At 57.2% G+C, this 20442-nt stretch overlaps 1 protein-coding gene across 7 annotated transcripts in view; it reads right to left on the bottom strand.

Annotated features, from left to right (window-relative positions):
* Positions 1 to 20442, bottom strand: part of USP36 (ubiquitin specific peptidase 36) — a 36594-nt gene that overhangs the window by 2317 nt on the left and 13835 nt on the right. For all 7 annotated transcript variants that reach the window (XM_081804354.1, XM_081804350.1, XM_081804352.1 and 4 more), the window contains 15 exons: positions 20023 to 20125; positions 14669 to 14736; positions 14134 to 14204; positions 13454 to 13536; positions 12450 to 12561; positions 11510 to 11650; positions 10906 to 11006; positions 10080 to 10218; positions 7197 to 7862; positions 6425 to 6552; positions 3994 to 4569; positions 3347 to 3558; positions 1314 to 1415; positions 581 to 696; positions 63 to 213 (listed from right to left, as the gene is read on the bottom strand). In XM_081804354.1, the coding sequence (XP_081660480.1) occupies positions 82 to 213; positions 581 to 696; positions 1314 to 1415; positions 3347 to 3558; positions 3994 to 4569; positions 6425 to 6552; positions 7197 to 7862; positions 10080 to 10218; positions 10906 to 11006; positions 11510 to 11650; positions 12450 to 12561; positions 13454 to 13536; positions 14134 to 14204; positions 14669 to 14736; positions 20023 to 20125 (2750 nt within the window). In that variant the 3' untranslated portion in view covers positions 63 to 81. The remainder of the gene's footprint in view (positions 1 to 62; positions 214 to 580; positions 697 to 1313; positions 1416 to 3346; positions 3559 to 3993; positions 4570 to 6424; positions 6553 to 7196; positions 7863 to 10079; positions 10219 to 10905; positions 11007 to 11509; positions 11651 to 12449; positions 12562 to 13453; positions 13537 to 14133; positions 14205 to 14668; positions 14737 to 20022; positions 20126 to 20442) is intronic.

Below are 20442 nucleotides of genomic sequence, written 5' to 3'. Positions count from 1 at the left end.
CCCCCCCCACATTGAAATACAAACCGCACACTAACACACCCCTACACCTCCCCCACACTAACCCATCTGACAGCAGCAGAGTCAGCGGCGGTAGCTGAGGCTGGTAGCCTTAGCTGGATGAGTCACAGACCAAAAGTTCCGTCTACTCTGAAGTTTCTGGAAGGCGTTGTATGTTCTTTTCTTCTCTCTTTTGAACTTTTTCACTTTCTTTTCCTACATAAAGAAACCCCAGGCGTCACAATTCCCGAAAAGGGCTCTCCCCTGGTCCCTGTGGCTCCTCGTGAAGGCTTGTTGGGTGGGGGACACGAGTCTGAATTTGCTACAGAACCAACCAGCTTACTCTTCACGTGGCCTGAGGGAGGTGTCCCCACTGTCCCCACCTTGCTGAAGAAGGAACAAAGCAACCGCACATTTACGGTGGGCCTCCGAGCCCAGCAGCCCGCCTCCCGTTGTTGTACTTGACCACTTTACAATGTCGCTGCCACTTCAAACTGCCCCAAAGGGTCAAGTCCTCCCTGCCCGGCCCTCGGCGGGGCCACCGTGAGTGCCCTGTCACGCCAGCCTCAAGTGCACCCCATACCTTCCCTCGATCGAACTCTTCATCCCAGTCGTCGACCACCGTGGCGGCGCGGGCCCATCTGCTGTCCCGAATGGCATCCTGACTGACAGCCGACACCTCGCCGCCCCATGTCAACACTACAAAGCAGACACTGAGCGTCGGCACCTTTGTGCACTTGCTTCCAGAATGGTGTTTACGACCCAGACTGGCCTACTCCTGACACATTCAGCATGTTCGAGGGCCACCTTCCGGTGAAATGGACCATGCAGAGAGGGATGAGGGAGGGCAGAGTGGTCTCCAGCGTGCAGGACAGTGGTCCGTCCCTTAAGCGCAAACGTTGTTAGCTCTGTACCACCAGCCCCCCAGTTTAGTTCCTTTCAAACCTGTGCCCTCACCTGAGAGACAAAGGTCTCACGTTCTTTCTCTGAGACCAAGAACGTACAGCTGCGGTGCTGGGTGATTCCCATCCACGCCCTTCCCAAGCCGGCCCACGCCACCCAGAGGCCCAAGATCTGTTCTCCCCGCCTCTGCTCACACCCCCGGGGAGGCAGCATTCTGGATCCTCCCACAGGGACTGGTTCTGGACTTTGTGCAACGGCTGCAGCTCAGGGAGGATCACGGCTGACATTCCTCTACCCGTCCGTAAAGCCCAGTGACTCCCCCGCCCCAGGATCATGACACAGCGGGTCCACTTCAGACCTCTGCGGCCCGATGAGTGAACCGTAGGACAGAAGTCCATGCTCGAAACCAGTACCTTTCCTCCCGTAAGCTTTATCTGACGAATACTTGAGCAGTTCCTGGAGCACGTCGGACTCCCTCTCTCTGCTCCAGGACACAAGAGGAGCCGGGGCCTGCCCTGCAATCAGAGAACCGCTTACATACGTTCACCTCGGACGAGGTACTTGATTACTTCTCGAGAGGGGCTACCGTCCAAATCAACTGCTGGAAACGACTAAAAACCCACCCCCCAAACAAGACTGAAAACTTGCAAGCAGCAGCGTGAGCCCTCGGTCTGATGCAGGACGGGTGAGACGGAGCTCCGGGGGGAACCCGCCCCTCCCACAGGGAGATGGCCAGAAACGAGATATGGCGGGAACTGGCGGGAATGGCCAAGTGCTGCTGTCACCACAGCTTCTGGGGAGGCTGCCTCCCAGCCGCATCCTGGAAGAGCCTGGCCACCGAGGACAGCTGCATGGTGACAGCAGAGACCACCCTCCTCAGGCTTCTAGAAACTTCTGCCTGGCCCCCTCTAACCATCTACAACTGCTGGAACGCACTCCCCTCCCTCAGCACAAGCCTGCCCTTGCTCTCCAGGCCTCCAATTTATCAATGACGCTGTGACCTTCAAGCCCGGTCCCTGCCGCCCTCTCCAGCCTCTTGCCCTTCGCTCCACAGCATCGCCCGGCCCAGTGGTCAGGCAGGGCCACCCACATCGCTCTCTCCATCTCTTGGCTGTGAATGCCCTTCCCCACAGAGCCAGCTCTTCCGATCATCAGGATGGAGAGCAAACAGAGCAGGGGCTGGGCCACCGCAGCCCTAGCACCTGCACCGGGCAGTGGGTCGGGAGGCCATCTGGTCAGTGTGCCAACAAAGCCAGCCCCGCGGTCTGATGACCACCGCCAGCCTGCTCTGTCACCACCTTTGAGGAGCCTTTCTTCCAACGTGCTGGCCGCCCTCCTCATTCCCCAGCGGTAGTGTTTTCTCATGGGTTTTTTTTTTTTTAAGACTTGAGAGAGAGAGAGAGAGACAGCACAAGCGGGAGGGGCAGAGGGAGAGGGAGAGAGAGAATCCCAAGCAGACTGTGTGCCGAGCCTGGAGCCCAACGTGGGGCTCGATTCCAGGCCCCTGAGATCATGACCTGAGCCGAAACTAAGAGTTGGATGCTTAACCGACTGCACCACCCAGGCTCCCCTTGTCGTGGGATTAATGTTGAGTCACAGACTCATCTATCAGGAGTCTGACAAACATAAACCATCCCCAGCAGCCTGTTCACCCCCAAAAGCACAAACATAACTGAATCCCCAGGCTGCAGAGCAGACCTCACAGAATCTGCCGCCATGCCGGATCCCTTCCCAAGCAGGTGTGACCTTCTCTCCCCTTCGCTAATGGACATGCTGTATCAGGACAGCCCAGCCGAGCCTGGCCAGCCCTGAAGGAAACAGAACCAGGAGAAGTCGCTTAGCCATGGGCAACCCAAGCCCTGGGGAACAGCCGAAGCGCTGGGAACCCCAAAGGCAAGAGGCCACATTGTCTTCAGAAAGGCCCAACTTGTGGTGCCTGGGTGGCTCAGCAGGTTAAATATCTCCCTTCGGCTCAGGTCATGATCCCGGGGTCCTGGAATCGAGCCCCGCATCGGGCTCCCTGCTCAGCGGCGAGTCTGCTTCTCCCTCTCCCTCTGCTGCTGCTCTCTCAAATAAATAAAATCTTAAACAAAACAAAAACAGCCTAACTACAAAAACAGGCAAAGAAAGGTTAACTTCTGAACCCGACCTTTCAAGTTCAAGAATCACAAAAAATCTCCAGGCTGAATGGACCTAAGTTTTTAGGGAAAAGTTTAGGCAGAAGAGCCTTGAATCAGAAGAAACACTGTATTCCGAGAATACGTAAGAGTGGTTTGGGCTAACTGCTTTGCCAGATGGGGAAGCTGCGACCCACAGGGCAGACAGCCTGCCCAAGGGGACAGACTGAGGGCAGAGCTGGGCACAGGTGTGCTCGTGGGTGCCCCCCTCCGGCGCATACACCTATGCGGTCCCCGGGCCCAGCCCCCTGCTCCTCGCGGGCGCATACCTGCTCCGTCCCCGGGACGCCTGCCGTTCACAGGCGGGGAGGGCAGGCTCCCAGGGAGAGCAGAGCCCCTCTGCCTCTCGCCCCTGCAGGCTTCAGGGTGCTCATTCTCTTCTACTTCCTGCCATGACTCCTGCTGTCTTTTTTTCCTTTTCTTTTTCCTCGGAGATGCCACCGTGGCCTCTAGCTCGACGACGTCCAAGGGAGAGCAGCTCCTGGGAAGTCAGAGTCCAACAGTCAGCTCCGGGCAAACTGAGGGTGAGAGTGGGGTTCAGGTCGATACCCCGGAACTCCCAACTGGCACGTGCCACAAGCCCGCAGAAGAGCCACCCCAAGAACACCCCGCAGACGGGAGCAGGACAAAGCACGCCAGCTTCCGGGGCGACAGTCAAGCCTGAGAGAAAAGCCCACAACCGCACCTAACCTGGGCGAGTCGTCCAGGCCAGATGACGCGGCTGCAGCGCCTCCCGACCCGGGGGCACGTGGCCACCTGCACACTCACTGCCGTCCACTCACATGCCCGTCGAGACACGTAAGGACGCGGTCCTGTCCTGGAAGGCTGGCCAGCGCACTGGGGTTCCAGACCCCCCACTGGGGACGGGCCGCGCATCGCTGGGGGAGGTGCCGGGCGGCCTGGCTCCCGCTCTCACCTGTGCCACGGCGGGTCCTGCGGGAGGCAGTCTTCCGCACCGAGGCCCTCCGCTCCCTTCCGTCTCCTCTTCCTGTTGCTCCCGGGGCGGCCGTCGGTCCCGCTCCCCCCCAGCCGGCCATTCTCTTGCTGCCGTCCGCCCTGGTCCTCCAGTCTGTCGGCGGGCACCTCTGCCCGGGGCTCCGTCCTGCGCTCGAGGTGCCAGTGCTGCCCCTGCATCTGCCCCTCCTGCGGGGGGGAGGCGTCCACGGCCCCCGCGCGCTTCCTCTTCTTCCTTCTCCTCTTCGCCGGACAGGCTGCCGCTGCTGCGCTCGTCTCTGAGCGCTGCCCCTGGCTCTCTCCCCTGCGGTTCCTTTTCCTCTTCTTACCGAGGCTCTGGGGGGACCTGCTGGCCTCTGGCAGCTGGTGTGAAGGGGCCTGGGAGCCCCCATTGACCTGAGGCAGGAGAGCAGAGGCGGGGGAGCAGCTCTGTGGGTCTGACGTCCCGGGAGGTCGGGGGCTACTGGACAGTGACGCGGAGCGGGCACCGACGGGGAGCTTCAGGTGGCTGGATGGTGGGGGAGCAGGTGAAAGCGCCCTGTGGGGACACGCTGCTCTGACGCACAGGCAGGCCCCTCCTGCCCGCCCACAGCCCCCTGCCCGCCCAGGTGAGGATTTCCCATGGTCCTCCCCCGCCCCCCGTGTGAATCTCAGGTACGTGTAAATTCCACTGACTTAAAAAGGCGGAAAACAACAAAATCCAAATTTACTGAAAATCAAAGTAACCAAAAATCAGAACCTTTTAGTTTCCTGTCACCAAGCAGTTCAAGGTATTTTTCCAAACTTGTATTACTATCTTTCTTAAAAGATTTATTTATTTTAGAGAAAAGGAGCGAGAGAGCATGCATGTGAGCGGGGGAAGGGCACAGGGAGAGAGGAGAGGAGAGGAATCTCAAGCGGACTCCCCGCTGAGAACGGAGCCCGACGCGGGGCTCGATCTCACAACCCTGAGATCATGACCTGAGCTGAAATCAAGCGTCGGCCGCCCCACTGTGCCACCCAGGCGCCCCTAACTAACGTTACTAATTTCCAACACGAGTCTGTTACGAGAAACTTCTCTGAATTTGCCCACAAGCCCCAAGGTGTTCACACCCGTGACACCAGCCTTGCGAGGAGGGCCAGCGCAGGCCTGTACATCGTGCACTAGGATCCCCCTCTGATCTGGGGGCTCCGGACAATCAGCTGATCACACAGCGGGACAAGGAAGGGGCGGGACTGGGAGCTCCGTCAGGTTAGGCTCTCTGACCCGCCTCCCGCCAGCGATGTGACCTTGCAAGAGTTAACCTTCTGCTCTAAGCCTCACTCTCCTCCTTCGTGACCGAGTGACCATAATGCCGACCTCAAAAGGTTATGGAATCAAACAGGACTACCGTTACGAAACCAGGACAGACGCCTACACAAACCGCTCTACCACTCCATTTACCGTCTTCTGGGAAGTTTTAAAAAAAAGTCTCTACGTCAAAAAAGGAAAAAAAAAAACCCCGCAGTAAATACCTGGCACGCTTAAAGACCTTCCACATGCAAAAATATTGTGCTGGGTGCAGGCCGACTGTGAGGGTGGGAGAGGCCGGGTGATGGGAGCGTGAACCCAGCACCCAGCCCGGAGCGGCCGAGGGTGGGGAGGACACATCAGCGCCCAAACCATCCAAACCACCTCCTGGCTTCGCCCAGCTTCCTTCCTCCCTCCCTCCCCAGCTGCCAGGGGCTCCGTCAGCCACCGGGCAAGCGTCAGTAACTCAGCTGTCTGCTACTCAACACCCCAAGGGATATAAGCACCCCGTGTGTCACGGGACGGGAGGTGCGCCTGTTGGGGAGCCTGAACAGGGCTCCCAGAGAACCACACCTCCCCGCTCTGGACGGCCGCCCAAGCTCCAGAAGCCAGTGCGAGGGGACAGCCAGGGGAAGCCCATGCACGGAGGCTCTGTGCAGGGCTAAGGAGTCCGAGAAGAGCCCGGGGAGCACTGGTGGGAGATACAGAATGATCCTGGCAGCAAGACACCCCTCGGTGGGGTCACAGGACTCTGGGTTCACGCAGGGTCCTTCTGGGACTCCTGCCCTTCTCTTCTACTCTGGAGTCCTGTCACGAGACTGGGGAGGGACCCAGGGCACATCCCCATCCCCGCATGGACATAGCAGGTGGGTGGAAAATGAAGACAAAAGTGAAAAGATCAGGACTGCAGAGACCAGGCTGCCTCTGACCAGCCGGAGCTCCTCTACTGGATGGAGAGAGAGAAAACAAGAAGAAGTCGGTGCAGGATCCACCCTGTACCTGTCCAGCCGCACACCACTGTCCATCCCGCAAGGCTGGAGACCATGTGCATCTTCGCCAGCCAAGCACACGCTAAGCACAGGGGAGGAGCGGCCGGCCCGGGGGGCCTGCGCCCGCGGCTCACCTGATTGCACAGACAGGCCAGGAGGAGGCGGCGACAGGGTGAGTGGTTTTCCTGGGGTAGGTGAGGTCGGACAGTGGTGAGAGGGGTGGACGGAGGTCATTGTCGGCTGCCCTCCGCAGGGTGCTGGCCTGCAGTTATTGACATAAATAAAAACTTGGTGGTCTAAAAGAGGTTGCCGTGAGTGAAGAGGGAAAATAAAAATAAAAAAAAAAATAAAATAAAAATAAAAGAGCCCAGAAAGGAGGATGAGGGGACAGAAGGAGAAAAAAAAGGGGGGAGGTGGGGGAGGGGAATGGTAGAAGAAGAATCAGAAGTGTTTTTGGTTAGAAACAAAAAGGAAAAAAGGAAGGAAATTTAAACAAAAATCTCAGCATAGTTACATCATCGAGCTTCGTGCCGCACACAGAGGTGCCAGCCAGCCCGTGTCTTGTGCGCCCCCCGCGCTTGGATTCCCTGCCAAGCCCACCGCACCTGCCCTGTCTTCCCCTTGAGGCTTCTTTAGGAGATTCTGTCTATGGACAAATATGGGGACCTGCCGCCTCTCCCCAACCCCCAGCAGCTGTATGGAGTGTGTATCACATCAGGGTCCCCCAAACTCCGCCTCGGCCCCAGGACAGCCCTGTGTAGTCTGCAAATGCCTACAACTTCGTTGCCCTGATCGGGGGAGGCCAAAGGCCTCGACACAATTCCCCCACTCTCCCCAGACTAAAACCAAACCTGCTCTGTGAGCCCTAGAGACACACTTCCGGCGGGCAGACTCCCACACACCCACCTTCTTGGCAGAAAGGGCCAGTTTTTTGGCTGGTGGAGGAGACATGATGTTTGCGGGCTCGGTGGTGGTGCTGCTCAGGACAGGGGACTTGGGCTTCACCACCTTGGGGTCGTCTCCATCCGGCAGCGCTCTGGAGTGTGTTCCCTGAGAGTCCCCCAAGTGGGCCGCTCTGCTCCTGGGTGTCTGGGGGGCCTTGGTGGGGTCATTGCTGGCGGAGTGCTCTGGGCTGGAGCTGCTGGAATCCCTCCCATCGAGCTCGGGGCTCTCGCCACCTGCCTTGGGCCCATGCCCGTTGGCAGTCACTCTGGCCGGGAGCCTGGGTGAGGTGGACAGAGCAGCACCCTTGCTGTCCCAGGAGCCCTGCCTGAGGCTCTCACTCCTGCTGCCGCTCCCGTTGCTGGTCCCATGGGACCCCCGAGAAGCTTTGCGTGACGGGGAGAGGTGCTGCAGGGGCGTCGACTTCTTAACTCTCTTTCCAGGCTCATCCAGAACGGTTGGTGCGTGGGGGGGTGTTTTGGAGAGTCGGGGGGAAGGGGCCCCCACGGGTGGCTTTGGAGGAACGTATCCATTCTGAGACTTCAGACCCGACACGGAGCCGTTCCTGGAAATGGGCACGCCAAGCTCCTCAGTGGCCGGCAGCTTCTTCATTGGCACAGAGTCCAGTCGCTGGAGGAGAGCAGAGGACACGATCACACCCTGGAGGGAGTGCAGGCTGGCGGTTCCCACACAAGGTCAGAGCACCTTCTGCAGCAGGCAGGGTCTCTGCCAAGCAACTCAAGACAGATTATCTACATGGACACACGGTAAAGACACTGCTTCTTCTTTGAACACTTTCAGTATTCTCTGGGTTGGGTACATGGGGGTGTGTATCTTTACGGTCACCTTTACTCAAAGCAGGATGTTTTCATCACGAGTGAAGAAATACAAAAAAGTATAAAGTAAAAAAAAAAGTACCAGAGTTCCACCCACTGCCCAAACGAAGTGCACCTTCTGTTTGGCCCTGATCTCCGGGACGGCTCTGGCCTGCAGAGGTGCGCCCAGTTCCACCTACGCACTGCCTGAAGCATCGTCCTGCGCACCTGGCGAAGGTCTTTAACGTGTGACCAGCACCCGCCTCGCTGCGTGAAGTTTCTACAACCTGCACCGTCTCCAGCTGCCGCGGAAATGAGCAGCGCCCGACCAAGCACCCCATCCTTCTCCTCCCCAGACTCCTCACTGCCGGGTCTGAATCGTTGGCTCTGTTTAAATGCTCTGCACGGCCCGGGTCTGTGCTGCTCCCCATTCCTGCCTCCTGACTAGTACGGGGTCTTCTAGAGTCAGAGCTTAACAACCACCTGATTGGTTGCTGAACATTTCCATGAACGAACAACCAACAGACTAAACCTTTTTCCCTACTTGGGAAATTCCCCGCTCGTGTTCGGGAATGGTTACCAGGCTATGGATGCTTCCACGGATGCTGATGCACCCTGTGCAGGGCACTCGCTAGCGGTACTCTCACCGGCAACAAGCAGCTCTTTTTCAAAATCTTTGCTAATTCAACACCATTGCTGGCTCTTACTACATTAACCCTAACACCCTGTGATCTGAGCTCATCCAGACGAGCCCCTCGTGTACTAGAAACATGAACCTTTTGTTGTACTTGCTGCAAATATTTTTAGAAGTTTTTTTATTTCTAATATTCCACACACAGAAACTCAAATTTTAATTTATCCAATTTATTGTTTGTTTTTCTATACTTTCTGTCTTACAGTCTTCTCTCTTCTGGAGGCTTGCTGAGAATTCACTTCTACTTTCCTCCAAGTTTCTTCTTCTCTTTTCCCTACGTTTAAAAATAACTTACCCTTTACTTACATTCTCTCTAAAGAGAACGCATCTTCCTGCTGCACTCAGACCTTCTCGTTGGACGTTTAAGTCTGTGGAAGCGACCGCAGTATGTGTGGTACGTTACCTCTGTGGTGCGAATGTGGCTGGCCAGCAGTGTGGCCCCGTGGTACCAACCCCTGGCCTGGGCCACAGTGACAACCCCCCTGGCCATCAGGCCGTGGCTTTGCCTTGCCACGTCAACCCCAATGCCTCTATTTCTCACATGTTGGAAGGGAAAGGCAGATCTGCGTAAGGACCAACACGCTGTGGACCGTGAAGGCCCCACAGCCTGCGTTCAGATGTGACCTTCAGACTGAAGGGGAAGGATGACAAACGCAGTCAGCAGAAAGGACCGACCTGTTTTTGAGTTATGAACTGTGTTGTAGTAAGGAAATTGCTCACTACTCTGCTAATAAAATTGATCTGTAGTAGAAAAATTCAAATATACACAAAAATAACTTGAAAACGAGGGTATTTCCCAATCGCTAACATTTTCCCACATTAGGTTTCTCGCTCACTCACTCCACGTATGTGTGTCTACGCATGTATGTGTGACGTTTCTTTTCCTAAGCATCTGAATATATTTTAGACACAACGTCCCTTTACTCCTAAATATGTCCGTGTATATTCCTAAGAACAAAGATGTTTTAACATAACCACAGCATAATTATCAAAAGCAGGAGATTAACACTGCTAGAAACTGTCCACGTTTTCAATACTGAATTGTGAGGATAGAAAGCACTTCTCCCCAGATGCTTCAGGTCGAGGGTGCACGGCAGCTGGCCTAGGACACGGGCACGCCGAGTTACTGTCTGATCTGCTCGCTGGGTTAGGCTTTCTCATCACTGTCCCTCCTCCTCCCCCAATGTCAGCTCGCGACCAATTTGAGAGAGAACATGGAATAAAACAGGACACACGGAGCTCTCCCTCCTTCGGGCTAAGTTCCCGAGCATGAAGAGGTCTGGGGGGGCTCCATGGTCCCGAGAGGCACAGGCAGGAAGGATCCTTTGAAACACGTACCTTCCCAGTCAGCGGGGAGCCAACGGCCCCGTTGCCAATGTTCTTCTTCAAGTGGTCTGGAACCACGCCTGGACGGCCAGGAACGGAGGAGACAGTCCTGGAGAGGGAGCCGTCAGGACTCTTCTTCGAGCCTGGAATTCTGTGGAAGGAAGGGAACCAGTCGGGGATGTCTTACTGAAGCCCCAGAGGCGCCCCAGAGAGAACCCCGATGCCCGAGCGTGCTTCTCTGAATTCCCACGCTGCCCCCACAACAATGTGGGCTTGTCACAGAGCCTCGGGGATCTGCTCAGCATGAACAGAGAGCCCAGCAGAGGCGGAACCTTCCAAGACTAGACTCTCGTTTTTACCAGGAAGCCAGAGACCCCTCAGTCACTGCGCCCAAATTCAGCCGAACAGCCACAAAGCAGCAAAAATGCCTCCAGTCTCCACATCCTCCAACCTCCAGGTTGGTGACAACCGGCCCCAAGAGAAGGTGCCCGGCTGCGGCCTCTACTCCCTGACAGGTTCCTTCGCTGCCCAGAGGAAGGTGCATGAGCAAGCCAACGCCCACACACATCTCATCTGGGGCAACAGGCAAGAAGAAGAGGTAACTTTCCCGTTTCTACTCAAAGTCAGCTCGGTGTGGAGCATGCAGATGGAATCGTGCTCGGACCTTCCCAGAGGCGCTGGCTGTTCCTCAGCAGTGGGCTGGCCTGGTCTAGAGGAGCGCTTCCCTGTGGACACCCCCCGCCCCAACCCCGGTGAGCTCTCCATTATGTGCACACAGGAACAGGCCAGGGAGAACAGAGGGAACGAGCTCACGGGGGCGGGGGCAGGAGTTACTCACCGCAGATAGAAGAGCACGTAGGCCTGCTGGTTCAGAACCACCTTGATGTTGCTGGAATGGACCAAGGAATCATTCATTTGGTACCACTGTCCGTTGCTTGCCTGAAGGAGCACAGGGTGTAGTAGAAAACAAAACAGGTCAATCAACATGCATCCCATAATCCCTAGTGTTCGTGCTAACGAACTAGCAATGACCTCACGTTAAAATGTCTAATGCTCGTCTGGCTCTGAGTGTGACTACGAAGTGTGCTTTGAATCCCTGTTCCCTCCTGCTGCCCCAGCAAATGTGAGCTTTCCCCTCTGAAGGGTATTTCGGGTCTGAGCAGCACAGCATCTCCCACCAATACACAGCCTTCCCGAGCCTCCACCAGGGCTCCAGCATTGGGCCCTGCAGGCAGCCCCTCTGGGGTCCCATTCAAGGGCAAGGACCCTAGAGCTCCTAGTGGGATGGGCTTCAAAGACATCTTTGCCCTCCATTCCCCAAAGCAACAACAGGCCCTGAACACGACGACAAGCAAGGCTACTTTCCACGGAGGCCACGCCTGGACCTGTACCAACGGGCACCGCCACGCAACGCAAGCGCGCCCACACGCGGGGGCACTGACCTTCACATAGCAGTAATAGTGACCCGCGTGGCAGCCATGGCCCGAGTGGACCAGGACCGCGTACAGCCCGTACATGACAGGCTCCCCGCTGCTCTGGGACATATACGGACGGATGTTCAGGAATTCCGGATAGCCCACATCCTGGAGAAAAAGCAACACAGCTTATTAATAAAGGTTCTGAGAAGGCCTGCAATTAAAAAGGACTGCTGAACTTCAGCTTGGCAGTTCCCAAACTCGGCTGAGCACAGACCACTTTCAAAATACAATACAGCTGTACGTACAAAATATGCTATCTTGTAAACATACAGCACAAACATTCTGCGGAACACCAGTTCGGGAAATGCTGATACAAGGAAGCCCCCATCACTGCCAGTGAGGAAGCTGAGGCTCTGACAAGTGCCTTGCCCCAAACCATCTAAGTCGGCTCTAAATACTTTTATGATACGGCATCTTCTATTAAAATGCCACTGTGCACGACACCTGGCGGCCTCAGTCGGGGGAGCATCCGACTCTTGATCTCGGGGTCATGAGTTCAAGCCCCATGTTGGGGGTAGAGAGACAACTTAAAGAAATGAAGTAAAATGAAATAAAATGCCATTGTACAAGAGTAAGTTTTTATTCTACCCCCCACAAAAAGCCACGCAACAGCACGTGGTGGATCAGAGCCCCACAGTGCAGTGGTCTCGCTCATTCTGAAGGAAACCTTGAGCTTCTGCATGGGGAACATGCCACACAGGCAGAGGTTGGCAAAAGAACCCAGTAAGACAGTGGGTCTTGAAGTTGACCGTGCACGACAACCACTTAGGGATTCTGCAAACATGCAGACTCCTGAGCCCTGTCTTCCAGAAATTTCCAGTCACTGGCTCTGGGGTGGTGCTGGGAACCTGTATTCCTTAAAGGCTGCTGACCACGCAGATCGGACACCACGGCGAAGGCTCACCTTCGTGATCTTCCCCCCACTGAAGTTGGCAAAGCGCTTGAGGGAAAGGGTTAAGACGTTGGATGTTCTGTGGATGGTGAAGCGCTTGCTGGCTGGGACCTTCTTCTTGCATCTGTGAGGAGGGTGAGAGGAAAGGGATCAGCTGGTGCTCTGAGGAACGCTGTCCTCATGCGGGCCCACAGCAGTGACAACTGGCTCTGTCGGCACAGGGTCTCCTTGGCTGAGGCATGTGCCGTCTGCATCCCGAGACGTGAACCCCCGCGACTTGAGTGAAGGGAAGCCAGCGTAGGGAACCAAGGACCAGGGGAAAGCTGGACACCGCAGAGCAACAAGGAAGCTCCCTCCCACGGAGGGCACTAGGTCGGATGCACGGGAAGCAGCCCTGGGACACGGGAAGGAACGCCTGGAGCGGGGCTGGCCGAGCGAAATCACTGTGAGTGAAGCCGGAAGACACGGAAGTGAGGGGGAGAGAGACGAAGGAAAGCAAACAGCCTCTAGGGCACGGAGAGACGAACTCAGAGAGGGGGAAAAGCAGTGTTTTGGCATGGGATAATCAATTTGAAAAGCGTAATAAAGAAAACTATTCTTTAGTGGCCGCAGCTTCTGGAGGGGCTACGCATGAACTACAGCCCCCACACGCTAAGTCTGTGCGGCCCTCAGGAGACCCGGGCCATCAAAGGCGGCTCATCTGGGACGCGGGCCGACAGAGGCTGGAGCCGACGGCCACGTGCGGTCCCCTCCCCGCTATGTGCCGCCGCTGGGACCTACGTCCCCGGTGAGGAGCGCTCAGAATGGTGCCTGGCGCATCCAAGGGCGACGTAAATAGACGTCGGCTGGCAAAACCGCGGCTGCCCTTCATCTGCGCCTTTGAGAGCGTCTGAGCTCCGCAAGGGACTAATGGTGGCCCTGAGCAGGGACGGCCCGGCCGCAGCGTGGACCAGGCAGCTTACTCGAGGTCTTCCCCGACGGCGGGCTCGCTCTGCTGGGAGCAAAACGAAACTTACTTTGCACACATATAGGCGTTCTCTCCGCTCAGGACATCTGGTTTCACAAAAAGTTCCAGAGCACGCACAATATTAGCAGCTTGCTGAGGAGGACAAAAACGGAATCGCGTCAACGGAAGAAAAAGGCTGACTCAAGAAATGCCAACTGTAAGGTCTCTGTCAGGCTGAGGCAGCAAATCCCAGCCATCGGCCCGCATCCACACCGGCCTGCCGGCTGCTGCCTTCGGGCCCTCACAGGCCGTCCCACAAAGGAGCAGGGAGCAGGCGGTCGAGCCGGTTCTACGGACTTGGGGCCCGGCCTGGCAGGGCTCCCCTGCGCCCCGGGCACCGAGGACCCCGCCGCGGCTGCAGCCACAGAGAGCTGGAACAGGACGGGGGCTGGCCTCCCCAGGGCACGCGTGTGAGCGGCCCTGCACCCTCCATCTACAGTGTGCTCACCCCTCATGCCTTGGGACACAAAGCTGCGTTGTATCTTCCTGTGTTAAACGAGAGGAATGCGCACAGGGAAAAGGCTAGAAATCAACGCGCAAAAGCAGCGGCCCCTACTATAAGGCAGCAGCATTCCCAGTATTTCTTTCCTTATCTACCTGGGTAATATGCCCTCACTGGGTCCCCTGCTCCCCACCCCCCAGCCTCCCCAGCCGAAGGCAAACACGACACAGCGGAGCTGTGGGCCATACCCGGATCTCCAGCGCTATGTCCAGGTAGGGGTCGTATGTGTCCGAGACGCTCTTGCACACCGAGCACTTCACTGCAACGAAATACGGAGGTGGTGGGGCGGGGGCAGGTGCCCCCAGCACGCCACCCCCAGGTCTCTAAGATCTAGCCAGCCCTGGTGAATGCCGGTGTCTGGGGAGAGAGCTCGCTGGCAACCAGAGTGCACAAGGGGACGTCTATCCAACCCAGCGCCTTGCTGCCCAGCCCAGTGACAGGCCCCAGTTCCCAGCTGAAGGGCAGAGGCCACGTGTGAAGAACTAAGGAACTCAGAGAAAAATAATGCCACCCTCCTCTACCCGTGCTGGAAATCCTGCTCCAAACTTCCTCCCGGGAACAGCGAGCCCATGGGCAAGGGTGTGTTTCAGAGGAGGCTGGGGCCTCCATGGCTGCCCCAGCTCTGCCCGTCAGGAAGAGGCTCCAGCTGGGCATGAACTCCTAGTCTTTCCTGGTTAAGGTTCTCATCCTTGACAACAGGGTAGAGAAAACGTCTTCACTCACCACGCGATCTGAGATAGCCTCCAAAAATCTGATGGACCAAAGTAGTAGCCTGCGTTTGACGATCCAACCTGGAATGGAGACCACAGCCTTCAAGAAGAGGCCAGAAGGCAGCCCCTGCCCCTTTCATCCCCAGCCCAGCGCACCCTGGGGAAATCCCACCACACAAGTGTGGGTCTGACGCGCTCCCCCCGGTGCTCGGCGGACCCCCAGCTGTGCCCCGCTGCTCTGATGGGCCCGGGCCGCGCCCCACCACTGCCCCCTCAGGCCTTCAAGACCCCCGTGCTCTCCACAGGCACCTTGCCCTGCACTTCACAGGAAACGAGAGGCTGGAGAAACACCCCTAGTGCCCACCCAGTCCCAAGGACAGAAGCAGCCCCCCCACCTGGCACCCACCGCCCGCCCCCCAGCTCACCCCGCCTCAGTCCTGCATGGTCAGCTCCGCTCCTTGCTGGCTGTCACACGCCCGAGCCTCTTATCTGAAGAGGGGGAGCGAGCAGGACAGAGCCCCGCCTCCGCATCTTTTGGCAGGACAAGAGCTGTCACAGCGTGGGCTCCAGGGTCAGGCCGGCCTGTACTCGAATCCCCCAGCCCCGTTCACCAACCAGGAGCTGAGGCCACCCTAGGCCTTAGCTGCTGCTGCTCACCTGCCACACAGAGCTGCTAAGCTGAGCGCCTGCACCCCACAGCTGTTCATGTGACGGAGATTCTGGGAACACCACCCTGTCTCGAGCCTCTGCTCCTGGTGTCTGCCTGCGACCCACCGAGTCTGGCTCTGACTCTCGCCTCAGCGTCCTCCTCGGGGACACAAACCCAGCCCCGGACAGAGCAGGCGCTCCGTCGCGGGCATGGCCCCCCCCCCCCCCCGCCAGGCCGGTCCCCTGTGCCCCCGGCTCTGCAGGGGCTTCTCCTGACGCCCTGACTCCCGGGCCCGGCCAGGCGCTCGGCGGTGCCGCCTCCCAGCGCTCTCCTCCCCACCCCCTGCACACACCGCGCGGCGCCCTGCGCGAGGCCCCCCTGCAGTGTGAGGCAATGGCCACGGGACCAGCCACCACAGTGCTGCCCACACTCCAGGAGCTCACTGAGGAGCGGAACTCCACACAGCAGGGGACCAACACAAGGGCGAGTTTCTGTTTTGCAAAATTAGGAAATGAAAAACCAACTGCCACCGTGTATTTTCACCACCGTTCGTCAAGAGGAGGGACATAATCTCAGCGCAAACTGGAAGCTTGTGGCCAGCCACAGGTGACGGCGGCTGCTGAGGTCCAGGTGGCCCTGAGCCGGCCCGGCTGTTAGAACAGGAGCAGCAAACCACCGCACAGAACCCGCTCTCGGGACCCCGAGGCAGAGCAAGCTCCAAGCTCAAACCAGCCGTAGGGAGGAAATAAAGCCAGATTCCAGCAAGACGTCTTCCGTACCCCTGCCGGAGCCCTGCTGGACATTAAGGCCGGTCTGGGGAGCACCGAGGCAGAGACCAGGGACTACAGGTGACCCCGGAGTCACCCAGTATCCCCAGCAGGAGGAGCCCGCCAGGTCCTGAGACACATGTCACACCAGGAGGCGTCCAGCGCTCAGGCTCCGGGATAGAAGGTGCCCTGGACTGAGAACCACGCAAGCCCCCAGGCCCGGGGCGGTGCCAAAGTGGCCTCAGTCCCACACGGGCACTGCTGGAGGGAAACAGTGAATGAGAATCATAGCACCTCAGCTGGTGAAGATTAGCCCCTAGAAAGCAAGCCCAAGGCAGATGAAAAGAGCCATACGAGATACCAAGCTGACCTAAAGACCCTCAGACAAGCGTTTGGGGAAGGAAAGACCACCGTAAGAAGTTTCAAACTAAAAATAAAAAAGGGCAAATGGAGAAAGTTAACTAACATGGAGGGAAAAGATGAAATCACGTCAGGAATGAAGTGGGAATTCCAAGGGGCCCAAGGGAGAAGAGATTCAAGTGAACACGGGGGAGGGGAGCGACACGGCGGGAAAGCAGCCGGAGGGGAAGTCGAGGAAAAGAGCTGCCAGAGAGAAGGGGGTCCCGCAGGAGACCGCCAATGACTGGAGACCCTGACACAGGCCGTTAACACAGAACCAATACCATCATGTGCTCTGGAGGTGACAGGACTCTGTGATGAGTGTCACCGCTGATGACAGGTGGGAAACCGCGCGGCAAGCACGACATGCCTAATTCATCGTCGTGCATTCTCAAGCCACGATACTCAAGCCGAGCTGATCGGGAGGTGACGGCGTTCGGATGCTAGTGCTCTTGCCGGCAGAAACCATTTCTGTGCACACGATGCTGGAGTCGCCATGTGCCGCAGATTCAAGCTCTCATCACTGCTCAGGTGTCTACCAAACTGACCGACAACGATCAGCTCGAAAGACGTTCCTAGTGAAACCATCAGACTTCAAAGAGTAAAAAAAGATCCTGAATCCTCTCAGTAAGGTCCCTGCAAGGTCAAGAGAGGGACTGGCCTCTGGGTTCCGAAACCCCGCATCGCCCAGCCCAGGCCGCCTGGGACACCCAGGCAGGAGGACAGGCCCCCCAGGCCTATTTAATGGGGGAAAGACTGAAGCAAAGGTGGAGACAAACGTGGGAGGAGAGAACAGTAAGGTAAGAGATAATGTCTAAGAGGCGGGTGAGAAAGGAGAGGGAAGGACAGAGGTGCTGGGCACCCCCCCAAACACTGACAAACAGAACCAGAAAAGAGGAGCAAGGCCATGCACAAGGGTGCGTGGAGAGTCATCACCCGAACGGAGATACAGGTCTTCCTGAGTACCACACGAAAGCTTAAAAATTAACGTGTAAAGGGAAACCAGAGAGAGGGAGAAACACAGCCAATGCGCCGTGTGTGATAATTAAAAACCTCAGCATCACAGCCAGGTCAAGACCAAACCTCAGTCGTCGCAATAAATGCGAAGGGGCTGAACGTGCTTATGAAATAAACGGGCTTTCAACAAAGATATGATGGTTGTGGGTAAATGACCACAGCCACGTTCACAAAGCAAAAGCTCCAGGAGGCACAAGGAAGCGGGCGCCCGTCAGTGACGGGACAGCGAGCACCGTCCCGGCGAGAGACCGAGGCGGCAGGAAGCGAGCACGGGCAGGGAAGGCAGCCGGCAGGTCTCACGGCAGACGCGCACCCGGCCACCCAGCCAGCAGGGCAGCACGCCGCGTCAGGGGTGCCGGGAACACGTGCGAACACCGGTGTGTACCGGGTCACAAAGCCGGTACCAGCAAGGTCCACAAAGTAGAAACACCAGAAATACTCTCCGCTCGCAAGTTCAACTAAAAATCTCTAACAAAACCAAAAGGAAAAAAAAGCCACTTCCACCTGCAAGTCAGATTGAATCATTCGCTGATGTGACCCTTCCTTTTTCTTTTTAAGATTTTATTTATTTGACAGAGACACAGCGAGAGAGGGAACACAAGCAGGGAAGCGGGAGAGGGAGAAGCAGGCTTCCCGCGGAGCAGGGAGCCCGATGCGGGGCTCGATCCCAGGACCCTGGGATCATGACCTGAGCCGAAGGCAGACGCTTAACGATTGAGTCACCCAGGTGCCCCATGATTTTTTTTTTAAAAAAACCTGTTAACTGTATCTGTGACATCTGTCTCATGAAACCAGTTGTTCTAGAATCAGTCTTTTTTTTTTTTTTAAAGATTTTATTTATTTATTTTAGAGACAGAGCACAAGAGCGGGGAGAGCGGGAGAGGGAGAAGCAGACTCCTTGCCGAGCAGGGAGCCCGATGCGGGGCTCGATCCCAGGACCCTGGGATCATGACCTGAGCCGAAGGCAGACGCCTAACGACTGAGCCACCCGAGCGCCCCTGTTTTTTCTCATTTCACTAAGAGCAGCGACACCTTTCTCATGGAGGGGTGTGTGGAAAGCATCCCACAACGCCCTGCACTGGCTCACCTGACATCAGACGCGCTCACCCTTCCTCCAACGCACGGCCACTTCTGTGTCCTGGACCACGAAGGGCACAGCGCCACCCACCCTGCTGCCCAGACCACAAACCCGGACGCAAACCCCAAACATCCACCCCACCTACCGGCCCATCCCTGAGAGTCTGGGTAAGGCGGCTGGCATGGCGGCAGGGTCAGCTGCCGTCCTACACCTCCCAGGGGTTTCCACCGCGGGACCAAGGCTGGGAACCCCTGCCAGGGACGTGCTGTACCCACCTGCATGGCAGGGAGGCCTTGCCTAGGACCGGCCACATTCCTTGCCTCCTCCCTCCCCCTATCTGAGCCCTGCGGGGACTCCTCCTAGGAAGGAGGCCTCCTGCGGGTAGGAGCGCAGCACAATTCTTCTGGGAATGGCTCCCACAGAGTCTGTCCACTATAGTACTTACTACGTGACCTTGTAGACACGGGCCAGTATCTGCCTCCCCCCTCACTCTCTGAGCTCCTCCAACTCGAGAACCCAGTCTTTCCCTGAAGTACCCAGTGTGAACATAGTGCCTGGCACGCAGGGGGCTTCAGCAGAGAGCTCAGATCGTTAGCCGCAGCCCGGGGCGGGGAGAGGCACGGGAAGGGCAGAACCAGCGTCTATCTGCCTGCAGGGACCTCGCTGCACATCTCAGCACGGCAAGGGACAGACACCAGAGGAACCCATGGAAAGTTTTCTCAGGGTTTAAAAAGAATTGCATCACTGAGACCAGAGGTTGCCCACGATCACTGCTACAACTCGACTTTGCTGAAGGACGTTCCGGATGTTTCCTAAGCTGTTTAAGGGGTATTTCCAGAGTCCAGGACTCAGCTCTACCCTAAGCCCAGGGAACAGCCTTGGAACAGGGAGCATTTTCGGCCTATTTCCTTTTGTCTGAACCCAGGAGCCAGGAGTGATACAAAACCATCCCTGACCGTAACTGTTTCACAAAAGGGGAGGCACGGCACGAAGTCAGCAACCTGTCATATGCATTTGTCTCTGCTTTCAAATCAAAAATGAAGACGTAACCACACAGAACGCAGCCTCAAAAATTGTAAACCTCCCACCCTCAAACGTCCCTGCGTGCTTTCAAGTGCTTTCATGAAGATGTTGAAATTCCTACCACCCCATCCTCTGTATCAAAGTCAGATGATTTTTAAACGACGGGAAGAGTCTCGGACAACAGCTGAAGGCCCTCAGAAAGATCTGCCAGCATCCTTCCTGCAGGGGGCTGCTGGGACAGGGCTCCCCCAGCGCCTGGCCCCGCCAAACCACCCCTGGTGAGGAGGGTGTGCGGGGGAGGCCGTGCCCCGGGAAGCAGGAGCGGCCCCGCATCCGAGCTTCAGCAGGTGCAGGACCCGGACACAGGTATCTACAGAGAACGCCCGGGGGAATGGAGGGGTGGCCGCCTCCGCGGGTGAACGGAAGGCACGTACTTGGCACAGCCGTTCAAACAGGCCTTCTGCATGGCGTCGATTGTGTACCGGAGAAACTCGTGTGCGTCCTCCTGGTTTCCAAAGCGGAAATGCCGAGCAATCTCTAAAGAAAGAAAGAAGCATCAGCCTGGCGGGGAAGAGCTCACGCCTCCTCCCCCAGTCACCCACTGCTGTGCGCTTATCACTGACCCCCCGCTGTGCCGGGGGTGAGCGGCAAGTGAGGAGATCAAGAGCTCGGCGTGAACTGTGTGTGTGTCCCAGCCCCGCGTCCACACGGCAGGTGTTTTCTCAGTGAGACCCGAGGGCCTACACTCTCCATACTTAACAGCAAAGCATGGATGCCACACAGCACCAGTCACTGAGAATGGGAAACCCACCGATGAGCCAGTCTTCCAGAAGCCGGCACAGAGCACAGGCGGG

Source organism: Leptonychotes weddellii, chromosome 15 (genome assembly GCF_054177405.1).
Source record: "Leptonychotes weddellii isolate Sample4059 chromosome 15, ASM5417740v2, whole genome shotgun sequence".
Taxonomy (NCBI): domain Eukaryota; kingdom Metazoa; phylum Chordata; class Mammalia; order Carnivora; family Phocidae; genus Leptonychotes; species Leptonychotes weddellii.
Note: the sequence above shows the minus strand (reverse complement) of the source record. Positions and strands in the feature narration are given on the sequence as shown.